The 12618-nt window shown below is 38.3% G+C and overlaps 1 protein-coding gene across 17 annotated transcripts in view; it reads left to right on the top strand.

Annotated features, from left to right (window-relative positions):
• The window catches only part of RPS6KC1 (ribosomal protein S6 kinase C1), a 318908-nt gene that overhangs the window by 155051 nt on the left and 151239 nt on the right, over positions 1-12618 (top strand). For all 17 annotated transcript variants that reach the window (XM_053208752.1, XM_027074461.2, XM_053208747.1 and 14 more), the window contains 2 exons: positions 9849-9931; positions 11005-11100. In XM_053208752.1, the coding sequence (XP_053064727.1) occupies positions 9849-9931; positions 11005-11100 (179 nt within the window). The remainder of the gene's footprint in view (positions 1-9848; positions 9932-11004; positions 11101-12618) is intronic.

The following is a 12618-nucleotide window of genomic DNA, read 5'->3' on the forward strand; positions in this document are numbered from 1 at the left end:
ATTAAAATACCTGAAAAACCAATGGATTAATCATGAGGTGGTGGCAGGAAGCAAGGCTAGAGCCTGGGATGAGCCAGGGAAGCAAGTGTGTGTGAGGTAGGGCAGCATGCTTCTCCTGTCACCGTGTGGTGCTGTGAAGAGCGGAGCCCCAGCTGCAGTAGACTCTTCTCTCTGGAAAGTGTTGGCCTCTGTCACCAGGCTTCTCTGGATAATAGTCTAATGAATTCGAGTCACGTGACACTGACAACTTTTGAGTAGTTCATATACGCTCCTCAACAGATGTGGCATTTGAATAATCAATGGAACACAATGTTGGAGGACTTTATGGAATGTAGAATGGAGAAGTGGGCAGCCAACGTTTTCTAAAGTAGGATAAAATATGAAAAAAAAGGAGCAAAATGCTCATTTGAAATAATAGGCTACAAACGTGCAAATTCCAGGCTCTAGCTAGTCTATTACTCTGAGAATTAAGATCTGCCTAAGAGATGTGAAACCTTAGGCAAGCACCTTTTTTCTGTCCATATTCTTTCCTTTAAAATATGTGTTCTCTTTGAACAGTTGTGCACCTTCAGACTTTTAAACTTTAAATGTCTAAACTTTGATCATTTAGCTTCTAGGTATTAGAGAAACAATTCAAACCTGGAACTAAAATGAAATTTCACTCTCATGGTTGATATGGCTTTTAGTTTTGTTCTCAGTTGCAACATTTTGTCTTGTTTGAGGAAACTTTAAAAAAATCGTCTCTATATCTAAAATAATAAATACCCTTGGGAAAACTAAGTAGCGTAGATGTCCTACGATGCACTGGTTTTGATAACATTAAAAACACTAGTGATACTAATTATCTCACCAGACTGGCAGCCAGGTATTGTAGCCAGCTTGCACATTTGTAGCACATTTCGTGTGATTGTGTGCCTGGATTCCTCACATGGAGCAGGGGCGTGGGAAACCATGAGTTACCTCCCAGTCCTGTCTTCTTCCCGCTCCCAGGGCTCTTCAGCTTTTCCCCTGGCCATACGCTATCCATGTCAGAACAGACTGTAGCGGCCATTGCGCTCTGCAGAGAAGTGCCCTGGAAGGCGTGTGTTCTACCACCCTCTTTAAGCCACCGTCATCTCTTGCCTGGACTACTGTAGTCATCAGCTGGCTGACCTCCATTCTCACCCTGCTTTAATCTGTGTTTCATTCAGCAGCCAGGGTGTGCTTTAGATAATGTTTGAAACTTTCTAGCCTACCATATATAAAAGTACGAAAGGACTGAATGGAGATCTCTGTGCTCGATGGAACTTAAGGAAAATGAATGTGATGAGGCCTTAGTAGAAGCTTTGAATGCCTTGAATGAGCAGTGCCACAGAACACAAGGAGGATCTATGTATTCGTGCCTCCTGTGTTCCAGGCACTGTGCCTAGGAGCTAGAAATAAGGGACATAATTGGTATAGTCTTGATAATTAATTTTGAAGACCTGTGTAAACAAAGAGACCACCCAAACAGAACACGTATACAGTTGGTTAACTGGAATGTTAATAGACCTTTACAGGTGAATAGTTGTATTTACAGAATTGTAATTTACCAAACTAACAAAAGATGTGCTTAGCTGTTTCTCTTCTTACCATTTAGTTCCATATATTGTTGGATTAAAAAAAAAAAATGCTTTCTTCTGTGTTCCTTTCTCTTTGTTCTTTAGTCATCAGCTGTAGTGGAAGACTAATGCTCAGCCCCTGCATAGAAAATCTTTATACACAGCAAGCGCTGGTGAGAGAAATTGACTAGAATTTTGTAATTCTAGTCCCTTTCAATTAGCAACAGATGCTGCAGGGAAAGACTGTCTGTGTAGGAACACAGTACTAATGTTTCCATGCCCTAGCTGACATGAATGCTCATTGCCGAAGAAAGATGTTCTTTCCCTTGGTCCAAGTATGTCACTAATGATAGATCAGATTTTTTTTTTTTTTTTACACTTTTCTCTATTCCTATCGGAGGCCATTGTGGCTTAATTTTTATATTGTCTTCTTCACCAAAGATCTCTCTTTTACCGTAAAAGGTAATAAGGTACTTGTGTTGTTTATGTTTCTCTTCTAAAAGTGAGAATTGGAATCCTTAAAGTCAGATTTTTAACATAATTTTTTTTAAACCCTGTGGCATTAGAAAACTGTATCTCCCTTTGCCCCCCAAATATGCTTATTACTGATTATCATTTTAATTTATTGCATGGATCTATGCCTTTAAAATTGTTCCATCATTCTGATATTTGGATAACGTGCTGTATCATTTATGTGACAGATTCTTCCAGCATCTAAATGTTGGTTTGACTATTACATAAATACTTTATTTGCAACAATTGTTGCAATTTCATTGCAACTTTTTTTACTGAGTTTTATATGATCTTTTAATAAGAGTTCCACAGTTACTAGAACTTTGAGAGTGAAAAGAAATGAGGCTTCTAAGATTCTGTTTATTTAACAAGTATAGTTAAGAAAGTGGGAGAAATATTTAAATACTTATTCTGAAAATAAGATAATAAAATAGAATTTCTCTATATGTGAACTACTAAGAAAATTTACTCTATTTCCTACCGTGTCCTATAAGGGAGATAGCAACAGAAGAACATACTGCCAGAGGGAGGTTGTGGAATTGTCTGGAGGGTTTTGCAGCGGGTCTGGGCAACTGTGTTGTGAGTAAAAGGGTCCAGGGAAGGGTGACATGACCTGTGTGGGTCCCTTGGTGAGAAACCACAGAACAGAATCAAGTGGTGGCCTCAGACTGGAAGCGTGCCTTATCAAACCCATCAGAGAACTAAATGTAGACTGTCAGACTCCCTTACTGACCAAGCAGTATAATAGTTACAGACCCTTAAAGGAAAGTAAATTCTGAATTTGAGATGTTGAGGGTACCAAATTGCTTAAAATGCAAGGTGATTCATCTTTGTGAAGCTTTGTAGAAAGGTTGGTCTTTATTTAAAGCGGGAGTTTGACATGCACTTTCTAGGTTTTTCAAATTCTACACAATTTCCAGCAGAGTCTTAACATTATCTTTGCTTATTTTTGAGTCACGTCTTTGGCAAATGCGTGTGTGTGGCTTAAACTGTGTAATCCTAAAAAGCAAGGCCTCTCTCTACCTGTACTTAGGTATATGTCGTGATTTCAGTAATGCCGGGATTGCATGGTCTCTCCAGGGTCTTCTGGTATATGTGCTGCCGAATCGAGCACTCTCTAGTGTCTTTCAGGTTTCCTCAAGTCTGAGAGTGCATACTTGGCTTCTTTTTCTTCACTTCTCGCGTAGGTATAGATGTTTTATGATTTCTTAAGTCCAAGCTCTCTGGTTGTTTTGCTCCTGTATTTTTCAGGAGCAAGGTTTATTTTGGGGTCAGATTAGCATTATTATTTTTGACTATAAGAGGGAGACTCAGGAAATACCATAAGGGCTGTAAAACTCTCTTACTGTATGTTTTAGCAAGCCCTTTGACAATAAGGGTTACCAAGGCAGCACTGTTTTACTGAAAAATGTCTTGGCTTGTTGAAGAGTGTTCTATGACGTGTTAAACATGAGTAAGACAAAGGTAGGCAAAGCACATTTTATGTTGTGATACCTTTATTGTTTTATTTAAACATGTTTATTCACTTGTGAAATATAGTTCGAATCATTAGTACGAGTCAATGAGATTCTATATTGTGTCAGAATGTGAGAATCGATAGTGCTAAAATGAGAATTCTAGAATTTTACAAAGCCGTTCTCACATATTTGATGTCCTTAAAAATTTTTAGATGGATTGAAATCTAATCTGGAGCCAATTCTGTGTCTCCATTACATTAAAAGATGAGAATGGTTACATTGAGTGACCCTGATTCGATTCGTTTGTCACCAGATCTCTTAGGGAAAGAGAGCGGTGACGGTGGATAGAAAGAAGGAAGTGTGAGAAGTGCTCGTCATTTTCGCATAATCCCATTCTTTGGGCATTTAGGTTAATGGAGGGAGAAGTTTTGAGAAAGGCTCCTGAGTGCTTTTGAAAACACTTTTCAGGATCATAAAATTACAGGTAGAAAGAATGTTAGAGGTCCCGGCTGTCCTCATTTTCAGAGTAAGCTCAGTGTGACATACTCAGCCAGGGTCAAATGGGGGAATGACAATGCATTTCTTTGATTCAAAGACAAAAATCTGGGATTCTTTGATAACACCATCTCTTTTTGAGTTTCTGTGGGAATAATCTGAGAATTTGTTTATTTTCTTAGGGAATAGTTTAGTTCTCCCCTCCATCACTTTGCTTCATGCCTATGGTACGTATTGCACTTGTGGAGAATAAAGATACTATTTTACCACCCTGGAAATTGCAAATACAGAGTATCCTAGCAGGGGAAGGGCATGTGCAGAAACTGTTTTTTTTTTTTTTTTTTTAATTTTTTTTTTAAATGTTTATTTATTTTTGAGACAGAGAGAGACAGAGCATGAACAGGGGAGGGTCAGAGAGAGGGAGACACAGAATCGGAAACAGGCTCCAGGCTCTGAGCTGTCAGCACAGAGCCCGATGCGGGGCTCGAACTCACGGACCGCGAGATCATGACCTGAGCTGAAGTCGGCCGCCCAACCGACTGAGCCACCCAGGTGCCCCGACCCATTGGTTTTTAATAGGAAAAATATTTGGAAATTGACACAAAAATGGTAAATTTATCCTTTAAAATGCTTCTGTGGTTTTTTTTTCCCCCAGAGATTTAAAACATTCAACATAGGAGTTTAAAGGGATTCCTAAGCTTCACTGTGTTTATACTTAAAAATAGCCTCACAAATTTATTTGTTAGATACATATACCTGACTGTTCACCTAGTGTTTGTGGTAGTCATCATGTAGCTTTGTATATAAATCAGTGCTCTTGGTTTATACTGAACGTTTTTGTGTAGATTTTGCAAGGACAGCAGTTTTAGAACAATGGTTTTGACAGTCACACAATCTCAGGCTTCTTTTTGGCAGTATAACTTCAGAGTATATCATTACTTTTTAATATAAGAATGATTGGTCCTTAAAGAATATTAAAGAGGCGTCCAAAATCCTGCATCCTGATTATTAAAAGAAAAAGAGAATTCTGTTTGAAAATCCTAAAGAAGAAATTCCACAAGTACTTACTCTAGTTATTGTAATAATATAAATTCCCTAGCCATTAAGAAGTTCTTCTTTGTATCTTACCTAAATACAGAGCTCTTTGTTGTATTTTAGAGTCATCTGTGAAAACCAAGGTCAGTTGGTCATGATGTCAGTTTCACATTAATTAATGAATCCCTGCTTAATATAAAGTCATTTTGAAGAGCTTCAAGCTGCATTGTTAAGGGGGTGGATTTAAAACCTGTTTGGTGTCTTTATTTCCAGATTTCCATGAAAAAAAAAAAAAAAGCCTTTTCAAAGTTGTTATCCTTCTTTACTGGCCCAACAGAATAAAGATGGCATTCAGCCTAGGCACCTTCATCCTTTCAGAAGCAGTTTTTCTTAGATTGGATGTCAGCAGTCTCTCTAGACCTGAAGTCAGAAAGCTTAAACAATTGACAACCAAGGGGAGGGAAGAGAGAGGAAGTAAGGGGAGAGGAAAAGAAGCCAGCTGTCAGTGGAAGAAAGAAGAGGGGAAGATCAAGGACAGATGGAGAAAGAAATGGGGAGCACAAGAAGTAGACTAAAGTTGGCAGGTGCCTCCTGGACGGAAGAGCAAGCCAAGGGAAGAGTGGGAAGTAATTGGCTTTAGGACCTGGGTGGGTCTCTTGGTACTGTACTGCCTGTGTTGCCTCACTTAGATTGGGGCCCACCAAACACTGTGATAATCCACATTTGAAGCAGTGTGTTGGTCATTATTTACCTGTTTATTTATCTTTCTCTGGCAGAAAATTGAGAGGGATTTCAAAGCAGCATAAAACTAATGAACCTAGTTCTTAGAGTCCTTAGTTGAGCAAGTTCATAGAAACCAATAAAGGGATACACGTTGTCTGTCTCATGACGTACCTCTCAAACTTTTGTCCCCGAGTACCTCTGACTGTAGAGGTGGTATGGAATGGGTGCCCCAGGGGACGAGTGAAATATGATCCTGAAGTTTCTCGGAAGTCTTTTTAGCTTGTAAATCCATGCAAATTTTACATTGTGGTCCCTGAATAGATCTGTGTTTCCCTTAATAGTAAAACAAAATTCTCCTCCCTCCTCCACCCCCCCCCCCCCCCCCCCCCCCCCCCCCCGTATATGAAATCCTTTGATGCTCAGGAAGATGTACTATGCTTATCTGGTAGCTTCAGGGACACCCATTGCCCCTTTTCCCCCAATAGTGGTACATTTCACCCAGTGCACATTCCCGGCAGTGATACGGGAAACAGACATAACCTGGTAGCTTTCAATGGGGTAGGCTACACTGGCGATGGCACTTTGGACTTTTCACTGAATAAAAAGGTGCCTTTATAAATTATGTTAGCCACTGATTATATTACATAGACTTACCTCAGCAGCCCTCTGCTCAATTCTAGTAGGAAACCTTCATGAGCAGAGGCTTGGAGTGTGGCGCTAGTCTAGAGCTCCTTAGGGTGTGTTGTTAGACCCTGTAAAACTATCTCATTAATTTTCACAATTTTCTTTGAGCTGATTGGGTCAGATGTTCCTCTTCCCTGGACACACAAATGCAATATTCTTGCTCCTCCAAGGTCATCAGAAGAACTTACTTAAGTTCTCTGTAAGCTTGGAAATTTAAAATCATTTGCATAAAATGTTGAACAGTCCTTACACATAGTAAGCAGTGAATAAATGTTAGCTGCTGTTTTATTGTTGTAACTGTCATTATTGCAATATGTGCCTACTGTGAGCAAGGCAACATTCATACATGGAATGTGAGACTTGATGGCTGATCAGTCATTTTGGGTCTTGAGCTGTGAACAGATATCGCCTTTATAAAACTAAGAAATATATACTTCCTACTATACGATTGAAGAACATAGAATAATAAATTCTTGAGCAAAAAGATACTAAAATAATGAAACCATTAACTATGCTAACCTTGATTTTCGTTTCGCATGATTTAGCAATGTAGCCAGCTGATGGAGTTATGTGGAAGAATAGCACCCAGCATAGTGCCTAGTTCGTACTGCTTATGTATGTTGGTTGAATGAATATGACAGGTTGAGACTCATTATGGAGGCCGGGATATATAAATGCCTGAGTAAGCAAGGCATCTAAACGTTACTTAATGGTCAGGGAGAAGCCATTTCAGAATTTTGGACAGGGAAATGATGTAGTCCATTGCTTGCTTTAGACTGGAAGGAAATGTGCAAAAAGTTATATTTGATAACTAGACTATGGGTTTTTTGCTTGTTTGTTTGTTTTTGTTTTTGTTTTTTAGTTTTCTTAAGTTTCTAATAACTTACACCCTTCCTAAAGTTTCTAGAGCATGCTTCTGAAGGTACAGAGGCTCTCTACAGGGAGGTTGGGAAATGAGTGGGGGCAGTGAATTTGAATCTGGGAAAGGCAGCATAAATACTTTGAATGAGATCTCCCAAGGAGTTGTCCTTTAAGAGAATCACTATTTTAGAAAATCCTTGAGTATCAAAATCATAGAGTTTAGAGCTAAATTTAGCTGAGAGGCCCTCAGATCTAACCTTCTTCCAACCCTCTGTTCTGGATGAGATCAAGTGAATTCCTCAGGGCCCTTAACCCAGGACTCCTGATATCTAGTCCATTGCTCTCTCTGGTATATAATACATTTCTGCTGTGGGGAAAGGACGTAGGCGGACTCTTAGGGAGGACTGGCCTGCATAGCTTCATCTTCTTGCACCAGCACAGGCGAATGGTTTCATGTCATCTCTTTCAAATGCACAACTTAGCTAGCTGTTCAGGTAGGTTCATAAGTATAAGCATGAAAATAAACATCTCCCCACCTCAGAGGCAAATCACTAAAATATTTTGTCATATTTTCTCACTAGTCTTTTTTTCAAACATATACTTCTAAAATTAGAATTCTATTGTTTTCTAGCTTGTTTTTTAAAATTTAATATACCCATTTACTTATAGGTTAAAACTTTGCATGAATATATCATTTAAAATGCTCATGTAATAGTATTCCATCATATTGATGTGTGTATGTGTTTACATACACATACACACATTATGCAAATATATATACAATGCATATATAATTAAGTCTCTATTGTTAGATAAATAGTTCTCAGTTTTTCAAGCAAGCTGCTATTTCCTAGATGCATGTGGCATCAGGAGGACTAGGAGACTTTTGGTCATTCACACGGTATTTCAAATAGTTAAATATCTATGTTTGCTTTGTACCACCTGGCTGAGAGCAGCTAGTTCGAGGACGGAGGTTGCGATTTAGCACGGAGCATGTCATGAGAGGAAGGCCTGGGCAGGAGCTAGTGTGAAGGGATGTGGTTCTCCACAGACCACTTGAGTTCCAGAAGAAGAGGGTAGGTGCCAGGATATGAACGAAGATGCTGAATAGGAAGAATTTCAGTATTTTCATAGGAATGGCTCTGTTTTCTTTTTCTTTCAATTTTTAATGTTTATTTTTGAGAGAGAGAAAGACAAAGTGTGAGTGGGGGAGGGGCAGAGAGAGCCGGAGACACAGAATCCGAAGCAGGTTCCAGGCTCTGAGCTATCAGCACAGAGCCCGATGCCGGGCTCGAACTCATGAACCATGAGATCACGACCTGAGCCAAAGTCGGATACCCAGTCAACTGAGCCACCCAGGCGCCCCTGTTTTCTTTTTCTGGTCCACCTGACCTTTGCTCCAAGACTTAAAGCTAAAGCTATTTTGTGAGTTTGTGCTTCTTCCCCCTAGTAGATTTACTAAGTGTTGGTTAAAAGGCTGGGCACATGAGCATCACTTCAGTTACTTCCAAGTTCCAACCTAACTACTTAAAAACTTTTGAACAGTATTTTTATGATTTGTGGGTTACCCTGCATATGAATAATAAACATGTTTTTTTGGCCAAATGGAAGTGAAAGGGCAGACATTGACAGGCTTGGTGACTAATTGAATGTCTTTTGGAAAGGACAGGAAGGCATCAAACATGACCTAAGGGCTACGAGGGCTACAAGCCCTACAAGAACTGGTGAAGTGAGGAGCGTTGCCGAGTTGTGGGGAAACCTGCAAGGTGATACCTGAAAACTGTTACATTTCAGGAACTTCAGGGACAACACAGAGAAACCTGTGTTGATATTTGTGGGTATCCTGAACACACCCTTACCTTAACTGGTCGTTTTAGGGCTTAATGCTTTAACCTGCCTGTGTGTACTTCTAAATATCAACATGGGTAAATTTGCATTTCACATGCTCCTTCTTCAGTTGAAAACAGTTGATTATGTAGGAAAGGGATGGTACTATAAATCAGGTTTTAGTTCTGCTACTGATTTACTATATGACATTGGACAGGGCATTTCACCTCTCTGGTTTCTAATCTATAATTAAAAGGATAATTACTGGTTTAAATAATTTTTGAAGTTCCTTCTGAACCTAGAGCCTTTATTTCTAAAACAAAAAATGACCCCTGAGGTAGAGTTGGCTCTACTTTCTTGAATTTGAAACATTAAGCAAAATGCTGATCTCGTAGATTCATATAACTTTTAAGTGTAGCTTCTTGAAGGTGTCCCTCTATCAACTAAAGAACAAATGTCTCAGTTTAATATATGACTGCATCAAAAAAAAAAAAAAAATGCAACCACAGTAGGTGACCAAAGGGGATAAGTAACTTTCAGGAATTTTGAAAGCCCAGTAGTATTTAGTATATGCTCTCTCAGCATTAAAAAGGTCACCTTGCTAATACATGTTAATTTTGAAAGTTGAATTGACCTTTGGAATTTTAATATCAACCTTTTTTGGTGTGTTTAGAGGTTGGAGCAATCACAGAAGAAACGGAAGCCTGTGATTGGTGGAGTTTGGGTGCTGTTCTCTTTGAACTTCTTACTGGCAAGGTGAGCAGTGACCTGGACATTTAATAAATTTACCCAGATGCTACCTGGATTTCAAATTGAGAACATTTAGCCTTTGCCTTCAGTTGTTAGATCAGGGATGAAATAGGGAAACCCTCGATATAAAAAAGAAAAGGCAGAAAAATGAAAGTTTATCAAGATTCCAGATTTTTTTAAAAAGTGGATTGTATTACATTGACTAAACGATCAGATTCCATTAAATCATAGTGTGAGTGTGCAGAAAGATGACTAAACGTTCTTTCTCTCGATTTTCAATGATGCAGTTTCAACGGCGTTAAGTCTGTAACATTCATGTAAGGATGTATTAGAATTCTCTGGATGTTTTAAACATCTTGCTGGAAACCAGGAGGGAATTCTCATTTTAGAAAATTAATGTAGATATAAAAGGTAACATTAGCTTTATTCTCAACACTAAATTTTTCCTATCTGTTCTGGCTTAAGGACAGAATTTATACTCCCTCTGATCAATAACTTTTAAGTAAGATGTTTGAGGTTAATAGACTTTAATAGAGTGTTGTGCACATTGCCTCCTGGGAAGAAAACAGAGGAAATGAGCAGTAGTACTTTTCTAAGTAGTCAGTCCTCTACCGTAAATATGCAGGTAATACTGAACTCTTAAGATTGTTGTGGATTGTTACAAATCACCTACACATACAATTAAATCATAAAGTGCCATAAATGTAGAAATCGTTATTATTAACCAGTTCTAAACTTAGAAGGTTTTTAAGACCATTAAAAAATCAGAGATACCAACTCCCTTTTTAGTTTTCTTGTGTAATGTTAGCTTTTCTATTATGAGCTGTTTGCTGTATAACTAAGGGAAAAGGGCTAGAAGCCTAAGCTTATGATGTGATTTTGATGACTGCCTTCATTTCTGTTAGATATTCTGTATCTCGTGGCCCTTGTCCTAAACTGCTCAGGCGACGCTGTGTTGATCACTACACCCCCAGTGAAGATGGTTGTTAAGCTTTCTGTATTTTGCTGTCCATAAATCCTGTGATAGAACAGAAATGATGTTACTTGGGATAAGAAGTGTACCTGATTGATTGTTTCAGACTCTGGTTGAGTGCCATCCAGCAGGAATAAATACTCACACTACTTTGAACATGCCAGAATGTGTCTCTGAAGAGGCTCGCTCACTCATACAACAGGTAATTTAATTGACCTATATTGACCAAGCATATCAACCACGCAAATTAGCTGACTACATAGCTCCAAAACCTTAAAGAAATTAGTTTTGGGCAAGAAAGACTCATTACTAATTACAGATTCAGAACTAATACTGTGCATGGTTAGGCCTCTGCTTTTATTTAAGTATTAGTGAGGTCAGAGAGAACAGTTAAAACTTATTGGTATTTCAGTGTTTTTTTCTCAAAAATCTAAGCTAATGTTTAATTAATTCCATATATTTATATAGGTGTGAGATTTAAGTATCATTTTTAGCTTGTCTGGAGCTGCTCTGTTTTTGCTATTCCATTTTGTAACCATATGAATGGTTATTTTCTTTCTTTTTTTAAATGGCTATTTTTAATCTCTAATTCATATTTAGAAACTTAGGAATAGGCAGTTCAGGTTGCTTTGCAGAAAAGTGGTGTTAGAAAGTCTTCCGGAGTTCGATTACTCCTAGCTTCATCGATGGAAGTTGGCCATTGATGTCAGTTAATGCATTTTCGGTGGCTTTAAAGAAAGAGACTATTGATAATTAAAGTTCAGTATCTCAGAGGTAGGCTTGGAACTCTAGTGAGCTTCTTAATTGATTCCCCACATTGAAAATGTTCCTCTAGTTTTGAATAGTGAGTTTTGGTGAGTCTGCTGAGGGTTGTCAGCATTGGGTAAGATAGGCACACAGCAAATCAGCAAGAATTGTCAGGCCTAGGATCCTTATAGTTTTATGAGAAACGTAAGGGGGAAAGTTACTTGAAAAAGTTCAAGAACTAACATTTTTGTTTCATGAAACCTGAATTATTATTTTTCTAATCAGAGAAAATGAAACTTAAAAAAAAAGAAAAAGGGGAGGAGAGAATATATTAAGAAGAGAATGACCTAGTATTTTCTTGAAGAGTAATGAGTGATTTGGGTTCCATTCAACAAATACATGCACAAATATGGGCAAGACATAGTGCTATAAGCTATAGAGGTAAGACTGACAAGTAACTGTATCACTGATGGGTTTGATAAAAGCTGTCAGAGGCTTAAAAAATACTTGTCAAGTTAAGGAGGGGTTATAACTGATACGGTGATAGTATTAGGAAAGTTTTTATGTAGTGAATGATATTTTTGTGGAGCCCTCAAATTTTGGCATGACAAGGTGGGATGTTGGGGAAGTAGGTAGGTGGATCAAACAGCTTCCACAAGGAAAAGATTGGTCCAAAAGATCCAAATTAGGAAATCAAAAGCTTGGTTTATCTGGAGTGGAGGGATAAATGTAGGAATGAGTCATAGTACTAGATGAATGTGGAAAGGTAAGTTGGAGTTCTCTTATGAGGTTCTTTTATCATGATAACCGGGGAAGAGTGATTCTATTCAATTCAGCAAAAATAAATAAGTAAGTAAGTAAATAAATAAATAAAAATAATAAGGATGGATATTTGGAGTTTCGGGGCAGAAGATAAAAGGATCAGAGTTGTGCTTCAGGAAGATTAAATTTTTCCAGGGAGTATAACACAGAA

This window comes from Acinonyx jubatus, chromosome E4 (genome assembly GCF_027475565.1).
Source record: "Acinonyx jubatus isolate Ajub_Pintada_27869175 chromosome E4, VMU_Ajub_asm_v1.0, whole genome shotgun sequence".
Lineage (NCBI taxonomy): Eukaryota > Metazoa > Chordata > Mammalia > Carnivora > Felidae > Acinonyx > Acinonyx jubatus.